Raw genomic sequence first — 24,992 nt, forward strand, 5'->3', positions numbered from 1 at the left:
GGATCACCTTCAAGGCTGGTACGGCCACGTTTATACTCGACGGCCCATTTCTTAATTGTCGAAAACGAAAGGAAGAGTGCCCATAAACGTTTATGAACTTCCAATGAATTTCTTTTGGCTTCAACCCTTCTTTTACAAAGAATTTTATAACCGCACGATACTCAATTTTATCCATTTCAAGGGATGAAGACAACACTTTTGCTTCAGACAGCTGTTTAAAACAAACTACTACTTGGTAGAATGACTTGCAATTTCACACGGATGCTTATGACAGATGTACCAACTTAGAAACAAAAACTGTGCCGATAGTGTTGCCATCTATGGCCGAGGCCGAGAACTTTTCAGACAACCCTCGTATGTAATAAAATTATTAAGAATTTGATGGCTTCTTTTTTTACTAATTTATAATTTAAGTATACGTTTTCGAAAATTATGGGAATTCGTAAACTGCTATGACCGAAAGCTATAATTCGAAACAAGAGTGAAAGTTGAGTCCTCATCGAAAGCAGACATTATTTATATTGCATTGTTGCATAATCCTAAATTTAATGCTTAGATTATCATTAAAATTGAAACAAGAAATTAAGGTAAGTGAAGAATACTTACTTTTATTCAGCTCAGATATCAAATAGCAAAGTTTTGATAAGTCCCAAGATAGCAGATTACCTTTATATGGTTTTTCAATAAATCTCATACGACAATACCCTCTAGCTGTATTCCAGTCAGTTAGACCCGGAATCAGGCAGAACACAGAATTTTTGAAATGAAGATATTCAAACGGATATACATCACAATACATAGTGAGAGGAACATCTGAAATTAAAAAAAAAATAATAATAAATAAGTTATCGTTATCGTAAGCGAAATTCTGCGGAATTTTTAATAGTCTCAAATGATTGCGACTATCAAAAGTCTCAAATGCCTAAAATGACCTCCTAATTCAAAATTATCTTAAATTTTGAAATTTGTACAACATATAAATTAAACCATCTTGCTCAAAAAATATTTGAACAGTAATTCCATACGAGATTGATAGCAAAATTAACAAGAAATAAAATAAAGAAATTAGGAGAGAATTAGATATCAAACAATTAAAAAAAAAAGAAAATACACTGAGAAATATTGGAAGTAGGGTTTCGCATCTCAAAGGAAAGAAATGATGAGATTCGATTATGTACCCATTTATTAGTTTCTGTAATCTTTTCGAATGATTCCTTGATTTGAATGAATCAATCAAAAGTGACTAAATAATCATTACATCTGACTGGGTGTCATTTGAAATTGAAAAACAAGTAAAATCATGACAAAAAATTAACGAGTTTCTTCTTTTCTTAATGAATTTGATGAAACCACAAGCATGACGTCGAATGCCCGTTTATTAATGTATTGAAAATATATTTTAATAGCAAAAGGCAAGAAGAATTTATTTTTTTCGTAAGCCTTTTTGAAACAACTACTAGAGGACGTCCTGGAACATTTGCTTATTTTAAAAGTTAACAGGAATAGACTGAACGGGGGGGAGGGGGTAAGCCATGCCTGGTTCAAAATATGGTTTCGTTTCTCGTGTTAAGGAACCGCATTTATAGATCATTGGCGTTAACTGCTTTAATCATCGTAAAAATCACTTGCTTCCGACAAAATTGGGAAGTGTAGTCAAGAAAATTATTCAACCTGTCAAGTAAGTTAAACGCCTCAGATTTTAATGCGCGACTTATTAATGATTCGACAGTCAAAGACGTCTTCTAGGAGGAGCATTGAAGAATTTTGATGCAGTTCGTTCCCTTTTACCATTTTCATCGATGATATCTTTGTAAGAGTGGCTTTTCGGCATTGGTGAGCATAGCATCGAAGTCCCATAACAGATTCATAATTGAAGATGATCGTCGCTGTTCTTTCGCAAAGATCCAACCTGAATTCGAGAAGTAATTAATTCAAAACAAACTGTATCGTATGTGAAATCAATTTTTTTTTTTTGCATATTTTTTATACTTTATCTGTAGGAAGAAAGTATTTTTGTTATTGGTTTGAAACGATTTTTAATTTAGCATGATAAAATTCACAGCTTTTTTTTTTAAATAGTGGTCCTTGTGTTACCAAAAACGATTTGTAGATGTATTAACATAAAAACTTTGGGGACTGCTAGTTTAAACTGAACAGAGGAGATAAATGGAGCGATTTTGTATACGTTTTGTTTAGAGTGTTTTCATGCTTTCAATGTTAACGTTTTTTTTTTAAGCGTTTTAACTGAAGGTGTTTTTGTCTGGTTGTTACCTTAGAGGCAGAGTTTTACAATCTAAGAAACTCTGGTTTCTAATTAAAAATAAAAAATAAAACAGTCATTGAACTCGGTATTAATATATATACATGGAAGCAAGTTGTTTTTGACAATTTTTGTTGAAAATAATGCATACACACAGACAAAAGTTTTAAAAAAGATCTAATTTTTTAATATAAGAAACACCATGACTGAACGGGCAGAGAGAAAATTGGTCACCCAGTTGCAATATTATATATAAGCTGGTAGGTTGGTAAGTAGACCTATATGTCGAATCCGGTAAATTGAAGTGGAATATCGAGGGTGATTAAGCAAATTTCTCCGTACTTTTCAATTGTAGGTGTCCAGAAATGGACAATGGAGTGACTTTTAATTGTTTTCCATTATTTTAGATAGGACTGAAGTGAAGCCAAATAGGGTCGATAGTTTAATGGTATACTTTTATTCTCTTTTTGCATGTCTAAATGGAGACTTCATTCCATGATGTGCGGCAGATGCATACATCGTTTCTACGATGCACAAAACATCATAGAAACGATATAGGAAAGTATTAACAGGTGATATTTTTACCTTAGTGATTGTCGTTACTTGATATTATTTGCCATCTGAATTTGAGGAAGATCAAGCCATAGATGGGAAGAAGTTGCTCGTAATGGCGATGGAAGGAGACCAGAAGGCACGAATACCATTTTAAAAAGACATAAGTTTTCTGTATTTCGCCTTTTCGAAACTGGATTTGGATTTGTTGATTTTTTTAGCTTATTGTGAGCTTGAATTGGATTCAAGCTGAGAATAGCGCTGTAAATTTTGTCTCAAATTTCGTCTGATAAAATTTTTTGTTTGAAATGCCTTGGCACAGATGTTACAAAACCTAAAGGTTGGATAACGGGCAGAAAAAAAATGAATGGAATGGGGAACGAACGGTTTTCACTCCAATTTCTATAACTCAAGCGGGAATATATGAAATCTCTGTTGTGGAGACCGAACATAGCAACAGCTGATTCTGTCACTAATAAGCAAAGTGATGATGATATTGCATAGGCGGCAAAACCACCGTCTTAGAACGAAAAATATTTTTGCCGCTTGTACAGTGATGAGAAGTGTTAAAAATCAAGGAAAGAAAATGATAAATACAGTGAAACTTGTTCAAAGCGGAATCTCAAGGGACCGAATATATTTTCCACATTGGCCAGGTTTCCGCATTTTACAAAATTGCAAAAAAATTTAAAATCCATTAAAATTATATTACATGGTACATACCTGTTTATGAGTGAAAATAGGCAGCGCTGGCTCTTGTAAGTAGGTGATACTTGCAGACCTATGTTATTAAAATAATAGTAATAATAATAATAACACATTATCAAAGTACTGTATTAATGCTCTATTACACTGCATATTACACGTTTCCAACATACAACTCACTGAGATTTCTTCCACAGATCCAACAAAGAAACTCGTTTCCAATTTTTTGTGATCATGTCTTTTTGAATGCAGTCCTTAACTGTATACAATAGTTCAAGAAGGCTGGAGGAGTTTGAATCAATTGAAAACTGCATTACTTCACTGATGCAATGAAGAACCTGCTCATGTGTACGAATTTTCGTTGACATATCCTGTTCTCCGGCTGCTTCTTCTCCTCCTTCTTCCTCTTCCTCCTCCTCCTCCTCTACATCCTCGTTTTGTGTATTTCTTACCGCTAGTAGAGCTGTAGCAGATTCAAAGCTGTAATGTGTGGCTAGATGGTCATCACTCCGAACAAAGTTCTCTGTATCACAGGAAAGTTCTTTTCCTCGGCAGAGATTGGATATTGCAGCAATATTTTCATTCACCTCCTCCAAATTACTGTTTCTATTTTAATTTTCTTCACTGCCAACCTGATCCAATTCACAGCATCCAGAACCGATACTGATCTTGCTAATGCGTAAGCGCTATCGGCTTACGCATTAGCAAGATTTGAATGTGTAAATAACACCCATATCCATGGGTTGTAATACACTTTCTGGGAACTAGGCGATTTTCACATTTGAAAGTGTTACCTTTGGGTAGTAGGTAGCATTGTCAAGAAAAAGGATGACATTTCTATTTTCCTTCTTTATTTATGCATTAAACATGTTTAACCACTCTTCCATTGTAGCTGCAGTCATCCAAGCTTTTTTATTATTTCTCCAAATCACTGGTAAATTCCGCATTGTAAATGTTTTTACAATGCGGAATTGTAATTCCGCATTGTAAAAACATGTAAAAACTACCTTCAAATCAATTCTAGCAGTTTTTGTTTCCACTCACTCACCACACTTTCCTCCACATCTTTAGATTCCCCACAGACTTCGTTCTACACAATATTGTGCTTCTTCTTAAAACTATCCAACCATCCTGTAGACGCCTTAAACTGATCATTCCCGAGAGATTTGGCTACTGAGAGTTTATCCATTTCTTTAGCTTCAATGACGTTGACTTTTTCGTTTAGCGACAATGCCACGTACGATTTAGCCATGATACAAAAAAAAATGAACTGATTGGTTTGTTGAAATTCAGGTTACTGAAATGTTTGGACTTACAGGAAACTGACCAACATTAATTCTCAAACGAAACAGTAAAAGCCAACATCTAATAAATAATCAAGTGCCAACATCTAATAAATATACGTGGATTATACAAGTAATTTTTTAATAAATTCTTCAAACATTGCTTTCCGTTTCCGCGTTGGGAAGATTCTGCATTATACAAAATAAATAACAATAACTGTAATGCCTATTCTTCTGGCCAGGACTATATAATTTATTCACACTGAGCAAGTTTCCGCCTTGGACAAGTTTTACTGTAGTAGGTTTCATTTCACCAGTTGGACAATATAGTTGTGATTGAATACGATTTTGTGAGGATTTAAATTCCAGTCTGTTTGAAGAATTTATAACTGATAGACACGTAAATTTTTTCTGTATATTTTCAGTTATAAATTTTGAAATTTGTTTCATAGTATTCCAACCATCTTTTAAAATGGAAACTGTTTTTTTTTAATAAATAAATAAAGTGGGTGCGCCCACCCACCCACTTTAGTTATTTGCAACCCTATAGTACATTTTTTACCGTGGTGGGCAAATCAGAGCTGCCAAAAGATTTTAATCTAACATGCATAGTTAATAAAAGAAATTCAACTGAAAGCATGGAATTAGTTTCTGTATTTTTTACAAGGAGATAGGCGATATGAATACGCATATCCTCTCGTAAACAACACGCAATTTATAAATCATACATCTGCTTATGTGGAATAGTATGACAATAAATAATATGACAGCAACACATAAAGTAGTAGTAAAACCTTATTATGTTTTAATTACATAATTTCATGATCGTTTATAATTAATCAATTTTTATAAATTATTACTTTTTCACTCATGCACAAAATTAAATTCTTTTTATTAAATTTCGTAAAAGAAACACTCCGTGCGTTTCAAAACAGTAAATTTTAGACAGGAAATAAAATGTATTGCATACTTACCGAAAATATCCCAATAGGGACATTCTTGCCATCCAAACACAGAGGTCGTTACTATAAATATCCATTTAAATAAGAACAATTTTCTCATTTTCATGTCTCTTATAACTCTTCAAAATCGATAATGCAACCACATAATGTTTTTTTTACAAAAGCCAATGCGTTTTTTTTTTTTACTTATATTACCTTATAATTTCAGCATTGCGCATGTCAGTTATGAATTATAACTGTATGTCGTCTGCTTGTTTCATATCATCGCTTGCATTTAGAAGCTTATCGCGCCGCTGTTATCTGATCACAATATTTGATCTACAAGTAAGCCTCTTAACTCATTCTGCCATCAGAATTAACAGAGAAATTAGTTGAGCAAAGGTTTAGAATGCTTAGAAACGTATTTTTTTAGGCAAAGAATTTAGTACTGTTATTATTTTAAATAAATAATATTTTTTAACAAAGAATTTATTATTATTATTATTATAAATAAAATAGTAAAGATACTAAAATAATAAACATTAATATATAAAGTTATAAATATTGAAAAAAGGCTTAAGTGCTTTATTCGAAATTATAACTACTGAACTACTTCTACACCTTTTATAAATCTGTAAATGAAATATTATAATATTAAAATCCACTTTCACAATTCACTTAGGGTCTGAGAATGGGAATCGAATGAGAGGAATGAACACCTGATTCCCTGAAAAGTCCTTTTAGGGCTTCCAGGGTAACAAACGGCAATGCTATAGCCAATGAAGTTTTAACTGAGGCTCGGCTATTGCCGTTACCCAGCCATGACTAGAGCTTTTTAGCTCAATAACACCCCACCCATACAGATTTTCTTCATTCAGATGACGGGATAAAGAGTCAAGGACTCAGTCCATCGCCCAGTTCTTTTAAGAACAATTCACTTAGCTAATCGCTCGATTTTGCTTGCAATCCTTTTCATCTGCAATATCCTCTAAATCCCGCAGGTCTCAAGACCTGCGGGATTTCTAATTGCGATCATAAGCAATTCCCAAATCACCACCTACTAGATATAACAACGATAACATTAATGATCTTCTATAGCATCTAAACAAAGATCAAGCACTAAAGCTGTTAAAATCATTGCTTAAAAAATTCGATACGGAATGGCCAGGTTTCCTAAACCTGTATACACAACCAGAAGAATCCGAAGATATAGAGGACAAAGTAGAAGAGATCAACAACGCGACCATCTCCCTACCAGAGAACCACAGTCAGACAGTCTTCACAGAAGAACAAACGAATAAAAGAAGCAGAATCGAGGATGATCATATGGAAAACGAAACACCCTCACAAACAGTGCCGGAAAAAAGGGAAAAGGTCCCCACGGTAATTCTCCGTGAAAAGGAAAAATGGACCGCAGTTGCAAGAAACCTGAGAGAACATAAAATTGGATACTCCTGGGCCAGAAACACCGACGAAGGAGTAAAAATTCAACCAACAACAGTCACAGACTACAGAGGGATAACAAAAATGATGGATAACAACAAACTACAGTACCACACCTTCGCACTAAGCAGCGAAAGAAATTCAAAGGTTGTACTTCGAAGTGTCACCGAAGGCATTACCTCTGAGGAGATCGCGGCAGACCTTACCCAGCAGGGCCTAACACCAATCAAGGTCAGCCGGATATTCAGATCCGATAAACAACCGATGTCATTAGTATTGGTTGAGATCCAGAACGCACAAAGACGAATTTATGACATAACTACGGTCTGTGGACTTAAGATAACAACAGAACCACTCAGGAAAAGAGCACTAGCAGGGCAATGCCATCGTTGCCAAAAGTTTGGCCATGCCCAAAGACTGTGTAAAGCCGAGTTCATATGCCTGAAGTGTGGTGAGAAACATCAAACCATTACATGCACAAAACCAAGAACCACAACAGCCAAATGTGCCAACTGTGGAGGTCCCCACCCAGAAAACTACAAAGGATGCAACCACCACCCCAGAAATCACGGAACTATAAGACCCGTCCAACCTCCCCCAATCTGGACCACTCAAAGCATCTCTGCTGCACAGTCATCAAACCAACAAAACCCTATCCACAAAAGTCAGGAAAGGGCTCAACCTTCCACCAAGACCTATGCAGAAGCAGCCCGCTCAAAGGACACAATGCAAAGCAATGAAATAGGCTCCAACATCACAGCAATACTGACTGCCTCGCTAGCCACTATGCTGCAGGAATTCAGCAGAACAAATCCGACTCCATCCTCCACAAAGAGATTCCTGCAAGGAACCCATTCCATACTGACAGCACTCAACTATGAATAAAACAAAAGTAAAACCCAACTCGCTTCTAATTGCAGCCTGGAATGCCAATGGCCTCACCAACAAGACACTAGAACTACAGGAATTCACACAAAGACAAAACCTGGACATAATGCTGATCAATGAGACCCACCTAAGACCTGCCAACAACCCAAAAGTGAGAGGATACACAACATACCGAACGGATAGACTCAGCACCAGAGGTGGGAGGCACTGCCATCTACATCAAACCGTACTTCCACCACAATGCCATATCCAACCCACAGACTACAAACCTGGAGACCACAGGAATACAAGTCCACACAAACAATGCTGGAAGCCTCAAGATATTTGCTGCCTACAACTCATCAAGCAACCCTCTACCGAAAGCAGACCTGGATGCAGTCCTTGGCACCACAGACCCCACCATCATAGCAGGAGACTTGAACGCCAAACACACAGCATGGTTCAGCACCACCAACAACAGAAGTGGACGCATACTACACAGCTATTCATCACTTAACTCAGTTGTGGTAGAAGGACCCACTGAGCACACGCATTACAGCCCTCATGGCAGATCAGATTGTACTTGACATAGCTATCCTCAGAAACATCAGTTATCAATACAAACTAGAGACGATCAATGAACTATCATCTGACCACAACCCAATCCTGATCAAACTTGGCACGCAAGACCAACTGGCCCACCAGCACACCTTCATATCATGGGATAGGCTAGCTAAAATCCTACCGGAATACATTGGTCCTGTACCCATCATCCACAAAAAAGAAGAAATAGATGAAGCAGTAAGCAATCTAACAAACCAAATCAAAAAAGCATTAGAAGCAGTCACCAAAACCACAACCAAACACCCAACCAGTCGGCTCCCAGAAAACATCATGGACCTCATCAGAACAAAAAACAAAGCCCGGAAAAGATACCACAACACAAGAGCCCCCACAGGACAAGAAAACACTGAACAACTTGAACAACCAAGTCAGAAAAGCACTTCAGAACCACAGGAATCAGGATTGGGACAATAAACTATCATCACTCAACCCAGAAGATCACACAATATGGAAATTTCTGAAGATCCTGCGCACCAAACACAACCCCCTACCTCCCATGTAAACTGCTCATGGAACGGCGCACAGTGATAAAGAAAAAGCAGAAGCAATAGCAGAAAACCTAGAAAAACAATGCAGCCCATCATATGAAAATATAAACATCCCCCCACATATATAAAGTCCACCAGCAGGCTAAGCGTACCTTAAGACAGACCTCAGACAAACCAGACAGCATCACCCCCATTACTCCAATTGAAATAACCAATATCATAAAACATCTAAACAACAAAAAAGCTACAGGTCCAGATGGAATTACTAACAGAATCATCAAATTACTTCCTAGAAAGGCTATTATACACCTGGTTAACATAACCAATGCAATACTGAGGATAACACTTCCCCACTGCATGGAAAACGGCCGACATCATACCAATAAAAAAAGCCAGGAAACAATCCACAATTCCCGCAAAGCTACCCTCCAATAAGCCTGCTTTCCAACCTAGGAAATATTGCTGAAAAAATTATCCTTTCAAGACTACAAGAAAAATCAGACCAATTAGGAATAATTCCAAACGAACAATTTGGCTTCCGCCGTATGCACAGCACAGTGCAACAAATACACCGACTAGTGGAGCATATCACTCAAGGATACAACTGGAACCTTCACACAGCTGCAGTTTTTCTTGATATTGCCAAGGCCTTTGATAAGGTATGGCATCAAGGATTACTCTACAAACTCATTCAGGCCAACATTCCAACAAACCTTACCCGTCTAATAAAATCATACCTCACTGACAGATCCATGCAGATAAAAATAAATGGCACCATCTCAACTAGATGCCAAATCCTGGCAGGAGTACCACAGGGATCTCTATTGGCTCCTTTACTTTTCACATTCCACAGAACCTGAGGACTACCATCACAGCCCTATATGCTGACGACACAGCCATAATGACAAGATCTCTCCGCCCACACCTGGCGATCAGTCGTCTCCAGGATACCATCACAAAGCTAGAGAAATGGTTCTCCGACTGGAGGATACAAGTAAACCCCGTCAAAAGCTCAGCTATACTACTCACCAGACGCAAAGCCTCCATCCAAGACGATATGCAACTCCTCGGAAAAAAGATACAATGGCAGACAGATACCAAATACATTGGAGTACAGCTAGACAAAAAGCTAAATTTCAACAGCCATATCAAGCTCATAGGCACAAAGACATCTAGAACCATAGCCCAACTCTATCCCCTGATCAATCGCAACAGCAAATTGGATAAACGCAACAAACTGTTACTATATCAGATGGTAATACGACCAGTAATCACATATGCATCATGGAGTCACACATCCAAATCTAACATCCGCAAACTACAGAGGAAACAAAACAAATGCCTGCGGATGATCATGGTTCGTCAGAAACACGCAGATCCACAGAGAAACCGGAACCCCTGACATCCATTCTCTCCTTCATGACCATGCGGAAAAGTTCTTCAGCAAGGCACATTCTCATCCCAACCCACTAATCAGACAAGCTTCCAGTTATAGTGAACATGACTATCACAAACATAAAAGACCCAAGGCAATCCTGCTCTCAGCAGAACAGAGCTAACTCCATAGTTCACAAAGTGCGAGCATAAGACTCACAACCCCCCCCCCCCCCCATCAAGCTTCTCGACACAGATAAAGGGGAAAATAAAAAGCATTTTGCTTCACCCAGCAAGCCAGTAACGTTGTTGTTATTGTTGAAAATTCTATTCTAGGCATTTATGATATGATGAAAGGTAATAGATTTTTTTTATTCTTTTATTTGTGAGAAGCATGTGCATATCAAATACACATACATTAAATATTAAATAAACTAAATATATGTATATTAAATACGCATACATTAAATATTAAATAAACTAAATATATTTATATATACAATTAAATATATACATGCGTATATTTAAATATACATTAAATAAACTAAATATACATGTGTATATTTAATATTTAATATACACGTGTATATTAAAAACACATGCTTCTCACAAATAAAGGAATAATAAAAACACTGTTTTCTATTACTTTTCATCATAAATACCTAGAATAGAATTTTTAAATAAATTTTAATATTATAATATTCCGTTTATAAAAGGTGTCGAAGTTTTTATTATTCTTTTATTTGTGAGAAACATCTGTATATTAAATAAACCGGAGAATACCGATTGTAGCATTTAAGTTTAATATATGAAGCTAAGAAATATGATACATAATGAGCAAAAATACATGATATATATATATATATATATATTTCGTGCAGTAATCATTTTCGTATATTGGTTTTCATTTCTACTAATAAATTTGATCTCTCTTCCTCTCTCTTTCTACGCTCAGTTTTCACATCAGAAACAAAAACAACTTAAACCTTTTTATCTGACAGATGTTATATAATAGCACGCATAAGTGAGTTCATTGAATTCTTGGAATTTTATCAGTGTGTTGTACCTTCAAATGCATTAACAGTAGAAGATAAAGCATTAATTACATAATATTTTCGATTAGAAGCATCACATAATTTTTCCTTTCTAAATGTATAATCGCTTTTATATGCTCAGTTTTGAATACTTAAAACTAAACTATAAGATAATGCTAAAAATAGCCAGTGCATTATTTTTTGCCGAGTAGTTGGCGTATCTGCTTTCAACTTAAAAGGCTGGGGTTCGAATCCCGTCTTGGGCGGGGACGTTTGGGATTGTTTTTCACATTCATCCATACAAATACATTCTCCAAGGGGTTACCATCAGAAGGAGTGCTTCACCCAGTGGGGAAGATGTAGGCTGAATGTTATGTCAAGCATATAGTTTGTGCGGAAAATATTTCCACTATTAAGCTACTTCCAGAGGTTGTGAAGATACCTTACGCTAAGCCTTTTGTTTCATTATGCTGAGTTAAAATTCAATAAAGAATCCTTCCTTCATTGAATTATTTGCAGCTTGAACTTTCGACCATTTTCTTCAGTTGCAGATATCGCATCTACCAATTTGTAGCGTAGCTGTTTATCTCAAGTACTTTTGAAAAGGACCCATTTCATACGCTATTGATCTTGCTTAATAGGTTACGGCGTGTTTTATCACAAACCATTCGGATTTATTCTTTGCATTTGTTCATCCTTCTCCATAGAATTAATGTACGATTGTTACTGAATTGATTTATCATTTTTTCTTGCGTTACGTAATTTGTAAAGCAGCTTTCGTTGCTTATTACAAATACTAAAAGTGGCTGCTAATGATGATGATGATGATGATGACGATTAATAATAATAATGACAATAATAATAAAGATCTGAATGGTACAGATCTGAATTTAATTTATATAAATACCTGTTATTATTTATTTAGTTACTTATTATTCCCCCCCCCCACTGTTTTTATCATTATTGTTCCAGATGTTTGTTCTAACGTATGAACTATGGACCATTATTTATTAAATCAACACGTATATTATCGCGATTAAATTTCTGGCCATAAATATATTTAGTTTGGGAATCGATTGTAAATTGCCATGAGACAAATAATAAGATAAATCCATGGTGAAATTTATTGCCTTATAAAATATAATAATTACTGTAACTGCTCTTTGATTCCAAGGCAAGTTTTACTTTCTTCAGATGTTCAATTGGTTATATTTCTAGAATAGGAAATACGATATTTCTTCCAATTATTGCGAACTCTCATTATAACAGACTTCCAGTGGAATTAATCCCTCTTTTTTTTTTTTACCCCTGTATTTTTGTCTTTTATCCAAGCGTGTTAGCGATGTGATTAAGCAAAGTCAATTAGCTTCCTTTTGTTCGAGCTAACGAAGCCTTGCGATCTAATCAAAGGTCAATGCGGTAAGAGTGGCGTTCTTTTAATACCATCGTTCCCAAGGCAACCTAAAAATCTCTTTTTTTGACATACCACAGCTCATATAGTAATGAGTGCACAAAGCAGCTTTTTTAACCTCAAGTGGTTGGTCAACAAAATCCATCTGGTGCAAGATTATGCACGCACTGGCTTCGCACGTGCAATTCAATGACGCCAGATAAATTAATCATACAGCATGTTATAAAAAGATACCCGACAAAGCACAGATTTGATTATACATGATCAAATGATGGTCGAACAAATAAAGTGATTTATCAAGCTTTTATATATTTCTATTAAAGTTTATTTACAATTATTTAATATTTTGAAACTTAGACGAGTACTTCCAATTTGGAAGTCAAATCTAATAGAAATTCAGACCAGATATCCAAATAGGTACTGCTAGATGGTTATCATGTTTTATTCTTTTTATTATTATTATTTTCCCTTACTCAATTGCGACTAACCTAATTATGTTAATATAATGCGAATATATTTTTTAAAATTAAATTTTTAATTTTTAAGTGGAAAAGCAAACTGTTACTGAGAAGGTATTCCAATCATTGTAACCAGTGGTTGATCATATTTATAGAAGCATTTCAGACATACCCGAAACTCATTTCAGACAGAAAAGTAAATTTCCTTCCTTCTTTTAAAAATGGACGGAACATCGACATATGATCTCCGACCTACTTAATATCATCCTGTTAGAGAACAGCTTTCTAAATACAGTGACACCAAAGAGTTTCGAACTTCAACTTCATTTGAATTATTCTGATTTATGCAATTGATTAACGTTTTCAGATTATTTTGCTGCACAGTCAATCTTAAATCTTAGAATCGAATTATATATATATATATATATATATAATCTGAAACTCATAAATGTTTGCCTCGTTTTGGATCCTTATCTCATCTTTAGTGTCGTAGAAAACACGTGATAATGTTTTTCACTTTCGTTTTAAACATTTGTAATTCTACTAACGAAGAGGATTTTATCCTAATTTTCCATTCAGCTCATTCCACAAGCATTCTGTAGGGTTGAGTTCGCTTTTGATTAGTTATTATGTTATGGCCTCGCAAAAACTATGGCCAGGGTATTATATTTGTTTATTACTTGTATTCTCCGTCCAGTTGGTGGATGAGAAATCGAGACTCGGAGGAATACACTGCCACTTCCATACGAGACTGACTAACTCACATTCAGTTGAAAATCCTTATAATTGTTCTTCGTGTTCTAGATGGGATTCAAACCAAACTCTTACAAATTAAGGATACGGTCATCACCGATTACCTGAGCAAAATGCATAATATAGATGCTGCCCTCCCTCTTTTGCAGTTTGTTAAGAATCATATTAAAACACCTTATGGAAACTATGCATCAAACAATTTTAAAGAAACTTTCCTCAAAAGAAGTCTAACTTATAATACAATGTCGGGCAGAATTATTACCAAGAAGAACATGATTTATTTCTTAATCGAACATACAGAATCACAGCGTCTCTCTAACACACTGTGTCCACATACGTCACTGTTATGCAATAAGTCATGCTACCTTTTGTGTATGGGTCAGATAAAAAAAAAAGCAGGAAATCAATAACTTTCTCAGACTTTTCCCCTCATGTGCACCACTGGATAAATATTAAGGCGGTACTCGATTTCTCGCCCCTGGGACTCTCTTCCAATTCATCCGTGTGGAAACTGCTCATTTCACTGGATCGAAATAATGTCATGGGGATCCACCGTACTGGAAGAGGTATCCAAACGAATGCACCATTTGTAGCACTTTCCAAGACGATATCCCTGAATTCTGTGAAACATAATTACCCACCAATCACTAAATCCGAACTTAGGGCACACAACGCATGTGCAATTTAGGACCTTCATGCACTTTTCATCAAAGCCTATGGATTTTCGCGTCCTCAAATTGTAAAATTGTGCCGGTCTACTTAAAGATTAATGCAAAAGGAGACTTCTTATCGGGATATATCATCATAATCTCTCCAGAATAACATTTCCAGTATGAATGCGTTACGAATATTCAAGTTGAGCTGAATTTGAATTCAATTCAATTCAACTTGAATTGAATATTCGAGTTATAAAGTTCGAGTTCCCTGGTACTCGAATTTTATCTCCACAAAAAAAAAAAAAAAAAAAAAAAAAAAAAAAAAACTGGCCAGAGAACACATGCAATCAACTGGCAAAAATTCTGTGTAGTCCAAATTGCAGGATGGGTAGAGTACATTGGCCTTGCACGATAATGAAGTCCAGGACTTGCGATGAGTCCATTATCATGTAATAAAGACCAGAAAGTCAACCCCTGCTTATCTTGCTGTGCTATGAACGGCTCCATTACGACATATCGACGCATGCGTAATTCAGTACATAGGATTCCTAAAATTGGATGAATTTCGATACCTCCAATAGAAAAAATCCATGATCGTATTAGTTTACGGAATATATCACTTTGTTAGTGGTAGTGACTGCGCCGGACATATCATGAAAGGTTACGTTACAATACAGCAGACAACTGCCGCCATCTAATGTTCTTAATCCTAACTAATGCTTATTGTATATATTCCTGTGCATTGTACCGTCGATTTTCGGAGCTAAGGAATTAAAAGCCAGAGTTTCTTCTAAGAGAAAAAAAGTTAACTTAAAAACTTAACTATGTCAAACATAGACTAACTTGGGAGCTTGCTGGGAAATAAGACCTTGAAAAATTTTTTGCCTCTGAGTAGAATCGAACTTCCAAGTTTTTTTTTTTCCTTTTTAATTACAGTTAACTATTAAGTTGCTATTGCATGACCAATTAATAGATTAACTGTCAATGGCCCACTGTTAACAGAAACTTAAGCATGTATTTGTTATGAATGGTATAAATAAAACCATTTTGTTGAGTTATAATTAGAGAATTATTCAGGTTAAAAAACGGCTAGTGCTCTTCATAGCGTAACTAGCTTCCCTTTTCAACTCTGAAGGACAAGCTTGCTTCATCAGTCTACTTCTAAAGTTCAATTATGATAACAGACGTTGCTACACAAACACAGAAAAAAAAAACACGCAGATAAATACTAAAAATAGTGACACGATGTGTTATCAGCATTTTTGTTGTTGTTGTTGTTGTTGTTGTCTAGAGCCTTGTTCTTCAACCTGTGGTCCGGTGCCGGTCCATGGAAATTTCCTGGCGGTCCGCCAAAAATTCCTCCCCCCAATCATGTAGCGGCTACATGATTCGGGCGCTACGTTGTTGCAGGACGAGCGGGACGCTGCACGCGACAATGTAGCACCCGAAGTATAGGCGAAGTACGCGGCCGTCGAATGCCAGTATTGCGTCAGCTCGACTGCCGACAAGTCGCAAAAATTCTTATTTTATCGCGCTCGTCCGTATTGTTTTCTAATATTGTGTTGTGGTATTTCGGAAAACAAGTTATTTCTTTCGTAAAATTTGAAACCCTAAAAAGTGGAGACAAAAAAGTCAAACAGCAAAACCTTTTAACCTTCTTTAGTAGAGGCAAGGACGATATTCAGGAGAAAAGTAGTGATCGTACCAAAAGTATGCCAAGTACTAGTGCTTCAAGTTTAGAAGAAACAAAGAAAAAGAAATATGTTGATACTTCGGAATGTGCAATACAAACCAAAAAAAAAAAGAAACTTTGTTAGGCCTTTCGACAAGGACTATTTAAAGCTTGGTTTCATTGTTAGCCCCTGGCAGGGTGAGGCTCGGCTATTGCCGTTACCCAGCAATGACTAGAGCTTTTAGCTCAATAACATCCCATCCACACAGATTTCATTCAGATGACGGGATAAAGAGTCAAGGACTCAGTCCATCTCCCAGTTCTTTCAAGAACTTTTAAGAACTAGCCCCTGGCAGTGAACTATCGCCCCGGCCTTTGTGTGTAGTATGTTCCGAAATTCTGTCAAATGACGCTATGAAACCTTCCAAACTTGCTCATCATTTGCATTCGAAGCACAGAGATTTTACTGATAAGCCACTGACTTTTTTTCAAAGATTACGCGACCAGATGAAAAGTCAGAAAAGTGAAATGAAAATGATGACGACTACTGACAAGTCGCTGCTTCAAGCGTCTTATTTAGTTGCTCTTCGAATAGCTAAAACGAAAAAACCGTTTACTATTAGTGAGGAGTTAGTAAAGCCTTGCATCTTCGATGTTGTACGAGAAATTTTGGGTCCTCAAACCACTAAAAAACTGGAGGCTATATCGCTTTCGGACACCACCATTCAGAGGAAAATTATTGATATGGCCACCGATATTGAAGAGCAAGTTGTAGAGGAGATAAAGAAATCGAGATGTTTCGCGATTCAACTTGATGAATCAACTGACGTGAGTAACCATGCTGTCCTACTTTGCTTCGTGAGGTATAGTGAAGATGAAGATTTAAGGGAAGAACTTCTTTGTTGTCTTGACTTACCTGGACGGACCACTAGTTCAGAGATATTTAATGCTCTTGAGGGGTATTTTCAAGCGCAGGGCTTAGACTGGAGGAAATGCGTCGGAGTGTGTACGGTGCTCCGAGCATGACTGGACGTTGCTCAGGAGTAGTTGCGAAAATAAAGGAAGTCGCGCACCCAGAAGTTTTGTCCACTCACTGTGTAATCCACCGGGAGCACCTAGCTGCAAAAAAAAGCTTTCTACTGAACAAAACACTGTGATGAATGATGCGGTGAAGATCATTAATGAAATTTGTAGTCGAGCTATGAACTCCAGGCCGTTCACGATACTGTGTGAGAGTATGGACTCACACCACCAACATCTCCTTCTCCATGCAGAAGTGAGGTGGTTATCGAGAGGAAGGGTTCTTGCACGTCTTTTCGAACTGGAGGAAGAAGTAAAGCAGTTTCTGCGAGAGCGAAAATCTGACCTAGTAGAGCCTTTGTTGAACGAGGAATGGATGGCTAAGCTTGTGTATATGGCGGACATATTTGGCCTTCATAACGAACTTAATATTTCTCCTCAGGGGTCTTGTACAAATATTTTTACACTGAGAAATAAAATGGATGTGTTCAAAAAGAAGCTGGCTCTTTCGGATAATCGCATACAGAGGAATATATAGAAATGTTTCCACTTTTGGAAAAATTTTAATTGCTGCTATCAACAAGAAAGTCATAATCAACATAATAAATCAACATTTAAGGGCGTTAGTTTAAAACGTTAATAATTATTTTCCTAAAAATGAGGATCCTCGTAAAGGTAACCTCTGGATTAATCATCCCTTCTTGGAAGATATAAAATCATGCGCACTTGATCCTCGTGAAAAAGAAAAGCTGATCGAGTTGTCTTCTGGTGTTCAGACAAAAAAAATGCAATCATTGTCTCAATTTTGGATATCACTCGAAAAAGAATATCCATCTCTGAGTTATAAAGCTATCAAATTGTTGGTCGTCTTTTCGACTTCCTATTTGTGTGAAAAGACTTTTTCAGCCATGTCAGTAATAAAAACCAAACAGAGAAATCGAATGGACGTTGAGGAGAATCGACCGTGAGATGGGGTGATTAATACCCTTGGAGGGTAATGGATGGCAATGCTGTAGCCAATGAAGTTCTAACTGAAGCTCGGCTATTGCTGTTACCCTCCTGCCATGATCAGAGCTTTAATAGCTCAATAACACCTTATCTCTACATTGTCCTCTACAGATAACGGGGAATATGAAAAGCATCCTTGCTTCGCCCCTTTAAGCTAGTCCTTATAAGGACTATAAGGAATGGATGTTATTGTAGCGCTTCTTCTCTCAGAAACAACGCTCCAGCCACGTATATCAAATTTTCTAACCTCAGCAGCAGCAGATGTCGCACTAGCTAAAAACTGTAATTTTATAACATTGAATTTAATAAATAAAATACTATCTACATTGGTTTATGCTTCTGTCTTAGCCATCAGCCGGCCTGAGAAATAGTTCTCCTATTTTCCCCGGTCCGCAGGTGTAAAAAGGTTGAAGAACGCTGGTCTAGAGGATAGTTTCCAGATTATCTAACCTTTAGAACGCCACAGTACTAATGTACGATAGTTTTACAACATTTCGTGAACGAGATTCACATAAAAATAGTGTTCAATATTATAGTGATCAAAATTCAATTTTGTATTGTCCATATTTCAGTTGTTTCTGTGGAAGCAACTATAATGTGCGATGATTTCCATGGTTAAGATAACTCTAACGAGATGTGGTTGTTTGGGGGAAAGCGTAGGAATGTATCAAACGTTATGTGTTTTAAACCTCAATCCGTTTTTGGTTTATGCATTCTAGACATCTAATCTTGCTTTGTTAAAGTTACAGACAACAAATGGTTCGACTGGAACAAAAACTAAATCTCATCAATTGAATGTGGAACAGCTTCTTTTTTTTTTTAAACAGGAGTATAATTTTATATTGTTTTAAATAATTTTGCACAGTTTTGTTGCTAAAACGGTCTGACTTAATCCAAAATCGAGATGGATTCTCAAATTTTATTTTAAGAGCCACTCCTAAATGATTATAAACTGTTCTTGGTCTTCAGTGAGTCAGAAGCGTTTCTTGCATTTATTTCCATTTTTTTAATCACGATCTCCGCTTATGAAGATATTTAATGTTAGATAATCTGAGAATCTTACTCTAGCCACCAAACAGAACTTTTTCAAGCTACTTCGGTCCTCCCGTAAGTAGGATGGTGGTCTCACACTTAGCAGTGAAAATCATCTATTACTTGAAGCCACCCACAGAATTCCTGTGCTAGATTAGGACTCGAACTTACAGTATGTAGGTTAAAAAAAAAAAGAACTGAGCTGTTAATCAACTCGGTCAACTAAGCGTTATTTTGGTAAGAATTAGTTAAACTGTAATCTTGGTGACGCTGCGAATCTATTAGGTAAAACATGTCGGCGTTTATTAAACAAAGATTTGTTTTACACAAAGGAAGATCCGATTAATTATCTTCGTGTATCGTTACTTTCAATATATAATCGTAAATTGCAACATCACGCTATTTTTGCCAACATTTCCACTGTCACGATATAAATACTTTTCTTAATTAACGCAGACAAATTATTTAATAGATGACGAATGAGCAGATTTTAACTCATATCCACTCCACGTGTCGCGTGACAGTTAATTTAGTGTTAATTGCAAGCCTTTTTAGAGTCCGATGACTCCTCGCGGGAGATGGAACACTCACAGACCACAATATTTATCACACCTTGCTTGAAGACATTCAACGCTGGAGCACTCACCGCCCACTCCGACAATGCAATCCATCTACTCACTCACTAATCGTTATGCCAAGAATGTCAATTCACCTTCTTACTCACATGACCTTTGTACAGTTTCCAGAGATAACCTCCCTTTCTCCCATCATTCGTTTCCTTGTGCAACAGTTAACCTGTAGCTGTCTGATAGGTTTTACTCACCAACTTATATGTTTCAGTCATACCACATCTTCCATTCCTATCTATCAAGCTCTGCAGATCACACTCCATGAATCATTGTCCATATTCAACATTCCAGAGTCCTTAGACAGTCTTAGTTATTCGCCTCTGAGCCATCTCTCCCTTCCCCCATGTTTCCTTATCGCAACCACATCTAGGTGACTAGATCTGTGTGTGTGTCTACAGAAATCCAAAATGGCCTGATTAGTGTCTTATACAGTGGAACTATCATCTCCTTATCTGTACTCGTCAGGTTTCAAGTTGTAAGAATTATCCAGAAAACTTTAGCGATATCTTCTGATATTCATCCGCCATGGCCCCCAGATTCCTTGCCTCCTCCACCTCTTGATGCAAAGTTTCTCCACTATGGTAAACCTTATTCCATCTCCTCCGGAAAATGTGCATAATTTTACACTTAGCATTGAAATGACATTCCTATTCTTTCAGCCCAAACCACCGACCTCTTACAATAATATCACATCAGAACTTGCTGAATGACTCTTCCTAATTTAGCATCATCAGCACACAATTGAATATCTTCTCCAGAACCTTGCAGTATATCATTCATATATAAATTAATAAGTTAAATAATAGTTGTATAAATCAGGTGGATATTAAATCTAGCATTATCTCAAAGCTGAATGTAGAAACTATGAAAGTTTCGTAAAAACGTTGACTAGAGAGCTTACGGGAATACACTCGCCGGCATTCACGAGTTGCCGTAGCATCTTTTGCCTTGAAGCCTTTTGGCTCTTTATTTTAGTAAACAATAGTTGTCACAGAACAGAAAGCTGCAGTTATTCTCACTTATTACCTTTCTTTATCGGAATACTGCACCTCCATACACAACTAGCTCCTATCAGCCCAACCATCCCTGTAACTAAGCTAACAAATAACTATACACTTTCAACAGTTGTTTATCATGCAGCACTCAAATGCTTTAGCATTTGAGTACTGCATGAAGGGCACTGCCAGCTTTTTTTTTTTTTTTTTTTTTTTGCATCCTCCAGTAATATATGCTGATACTACCATCCGATCCCACAGTCCTATGAAGATTACTTAAAATTCTCAATATTTCCCATTCTTGAATTGTTATTCGTATGTTCTCCTGCCTGTTGCTATCCCAAACTCTTTTACCCCCCCCCACACACACATGAAATATACAAACGAAATACTCATTTCCACTATATATATATATTCAGCACACGTGACTAGTGGTTCTTCTGCAGCTAATTAAGTTCATCTTCCATATTCACCCTTCCTTCCACAAGCAACATAACTAGAATTTTCTAGGCTTTTGCTACGCTGCCTCAGCCAATCTTCTTTCATATGCTAATTTCTCCTTCCCTTCTACATTCGTCACCATCCGGGTCTGCATCTCATACTGCTGAGGATGGGAGGGGGGATATCCTGTTCTTTATATCTCCTCTATGACATCCTGTTTCTCAGAAGCTCCTGCAATTCCATCTCTAGTTTACTTACCCACGAAACCTTGGGAATACAATCTGACATTGCTATAAGTTACTGATTTCGGACCAAGTCCCACGCACTGCTGATTTTCCTCCCTTTCAACTGATCAACCACTGCATATAGCCAATCCTTGATTTTAAGTAATAAAAACTAATGCGTTTAAATATGCTAAATACATATAAGCCAAACTGATGATTACAATTCTTTACAATACAAATGTATAACGCAATTATATACACTGGACAGGACCCTTTTTTTTATTATTACACACCCATATCTGCTGCTCTCAGAGATGTATTATTACATTACAGGCCGACGGCGAGTTACACAAATCATGTTATTTGACAGATATACCAAATCAATAAAATGGCTTTATTTTGTTTGCTTATAATTACGTTCGCTACGTATATTTATGCCTATTTTAAGTACTTTTTTTATTTTTTTAGTTAATTTGCATTTTTTTGCAAATCTCATTCATAGAAAGGTTGTAAGACAACCTTTCTATGAATGAGACTTGCTTACTCACCTAATGATTCTTTATATTTTATATGAATATCTAGTCCTTTCAAACCTTAGGGCAAATAACGCATCTTCCTTGCGACTGCGCTACGAAAGTATAAGTCGAACGACATTCCAATACACCACCAGCTGTTTTTGCAAAGAGCATGGAACTCACAATCTGTCGGTCGGTCACGAATGGGAGTATAATCTGACCGGTTGTTTAATGGGTAGAGTAAAAAATAAGTACCCCCCCCCCCCCAGGTACAATTAGCATAAGAACAACATATAGGCTGGACACACAAATATTCCTATTTGAACTGGTTCTATGCAGATGGACGCTGCGGATTATGCATCAGTGTATCTTTGTCATGCTAGGCGATGCTGGCGTTTCTTCTTGGAAGATGTTGAGTAACCCTGTTACTGGTGTGGGGACATTTTAATGTCCCCACACCATACGCTAATTCCTCCTCGATCATTATTGCTTACAACGTCTCTCTTCTCATACTTATCAATTTTTTTTTTCTTCTCCGTCCTCCAGGAAAACAAACCCGTCAAAGAAATGCACACAGTTTTCAGACATACTGCGGTCGGTGTGAGTTGCCTTGTCATAAAACTGACATCTTATAGATATGGATGTTCATTTTTCATGATTTCGGATACATGAGGACGACCTTACTATACTTTATTTGCCTGCTCATTCAACGGATCTCAATCCAATTGTCGATCTGTAAAATGCGGTGGAACGAGTCATTTGTAGCGGAGATCTTGAGCCATGCACTTCAAGGCAACTGCGCTTCCGAACAATTCGACATGGGCAACATTCCTATTGACGGCTTTCAGCATCTTGTGGAGTCCATGTCTCAACGAGATGAGATTGCTTTGAAAGCCAAAATGGGTGTTTATTCAATTATTAGATAGGCTAATAGCAAATAATAAATTGCTAATATTTTCCTATATTCTCCACTACAAATAGATAGTAGAAGAACAGCTAAATAAGACATCTACTTGTACAAAATACTGAATATCCTCCTCCATCAAAACGTTCCCTGAATACTTGAGGGGGGGATATCGGGGGGAAACTGCTGTTGATACGCTTACAGAATGCGCGATCAAATGAACAAACTTTTTTTTTCTCTGTTCTGAACTAACATTTGAAGTCACTAATACGAAATATATGAATAAAAAAAGCACATGCTCGATCAAACAATTGTCAGAAGAACCGAGTTTACGTATTCCACGAGTGTATTAACGATTTTTTTTTTCACATATTCCAGAACACTCAATCAAATGTACGTGTTGGCAGAAATAATTCTGTCATTTCCTCAAACATTGTTCAAACTCATATTTGTATTAGCGCAGATTACACCACACAAAATTTGTTTGAGAATGCAAATTGTTATTTTATGAAGTGTTTTTATTTTTTTTTCCGACAATGAAAGCCCATAAAGGAAAAGGATGATAACATCATCCTTTGTGCAATGTGGCAAACCCCCCCCCTCCCCTTTCCCCCTCGGAAATCTTAACGCAAGTGTCGAGCCGTAAACTTTTTTTCCTCCCCCAAGTTCTTCACTAAAGTGAACTAGCTTTTCGTTCGATGCTTTCAAATGCATGCTAATGATTAATGTCTAGCTCGCTACACGCTTATTTCTGCCTTAAGGCGTCATTAGTATAAACTTCTCATTTCCTAACGTACACATTACTGATTTGCAATGTCAATTTAATCTGCTTTCCCTCTAAGCATCCTTTACAGTAATAATTTCGAAATTCACTCGCCTCATTTCGTCTTAATATTAATTGTGAGTAGCTTTCAATCATTTCGTTCTAATGTTATGGCTTATTTTAAGCTTATAAAAAGAATTTTTTATTGATTGGTCATATTTCGTTAAAAACAAAACGTAATCTGAAATATAATCTCTATTGTCGATGTTAATTTTCATGTTTTGAATTTTTATTAGATATTAATTTATTAATCCCAATACAAAAATATATAAATCACATTAATGTCGCTTCAAATATAAATGCTTACGATATATATATATATATATATATATATATATATATATATATATATATATATATCGTATATTTATTTATTTATTTAGGATTTTTATACTTTATTTCCGAAATAAATTTTATTTCGTCGAAGAAACGTGTCATTTTCTATAGATTAATATTCATATTTGTATTGTGAATTATTTGCATAATAATTGGGATTTGGACATCAACCAGAGAAAATGAAATCTAACTTATTGTCGAACACCTCAGGAAGTATGTTATAAGGGAGGGGGGGGGGATCATCCTTAATTTTTGAACTATCCTTTTGTTTGCATAGCTTTCCTATTTACATAAAATAGAAATATTGATATAAATATATGAAATTTCGCCTTTAATCCAAATGTTTTTTATAGGAATTAAAATACATGAGAATAGTTACATAAATTAATATCTAATTCTGGTTGAATTTAATCTTTGGATTTTAATGATTTTTTTTAAACACGTTTAAGTGCTGCATTTCTAATTCGAACAGTTCAATGTTTAAGAAAATATTTTCCCACTTCTTTGATGATGTGACGTTATTCTAGATATATCTCCCCCCCCC

At 36.3% G+C, this 24,992-nt stretch overlaps 2 protein-coding genes across 2 annotated transcripts in view; one reads left to right on the plus strand and one right to left on the minus strand.

The window, feature by feature from the left end:
- LOC150104925 (adhesion G protein-coupled receptor L4-like) overlaps window positions 1-5,868 on the minus strand; it is a 99,778-nt gene extending 93,910 nt beyond the window's left edge. The window contains exons 1-2 of the mRNA XM_090395088.1: window positions 5,775-5,868; window positions 607-813 (exon numbers count right to left, since the gene is read on the minus strand). Coding sequence (XP_090251214.1) covers window positions 607-813; window positions 5,775-5,868 — 301 coding nt within the window. The remainder of the gene's footprint in view (window positions 1-606; window positions 814-5,774) is intronic.
- Window positions 5,869-16,935: 11,067 nt separating this feature from the next.
- Window positions 16,936-17,547, plus strand: LOC150104926 (zinc finger MYM-type protein 6-like). Its single transcript, XM_090395089.1, has one exon. It carries the CDS (start codon window positions 16,936-16,938, stop codon window positions 17,545-17,547), a length of 612 nt encoding a protein of 203 aa, XP_090251215.1.
- The last annotated feature ends 7,445 nt before the right edge of the window (window positions 17,548-24,992 follow it).

The sequence above is a fragment of the Typopeltis vanoorti genome, chromosome 7 (assembly GCF_054136105.1).
Source record: "Typopeltis vanoorti isolate ZY-2024b chromosome 7, IOZ_Tvanoo_1.0, whole genome shotgun sequence".
Lineage (NCBI taxonomy): Eukaryota > Metazoa > Arthropoda > Arachnida > Uropygi > Thelyphonidae > Typopeltis > Typopeltis vanoorti.

What these genes read in the sequence shown, in the direction of transcription:
- LOC150104926 (XM_090395089.1), top strand. Translation starts at nt 16,936, where the DNA reads ATGAAACCTTCCAAACTTGCTCATCATTTGCATTCGAAGCACAGAGAT.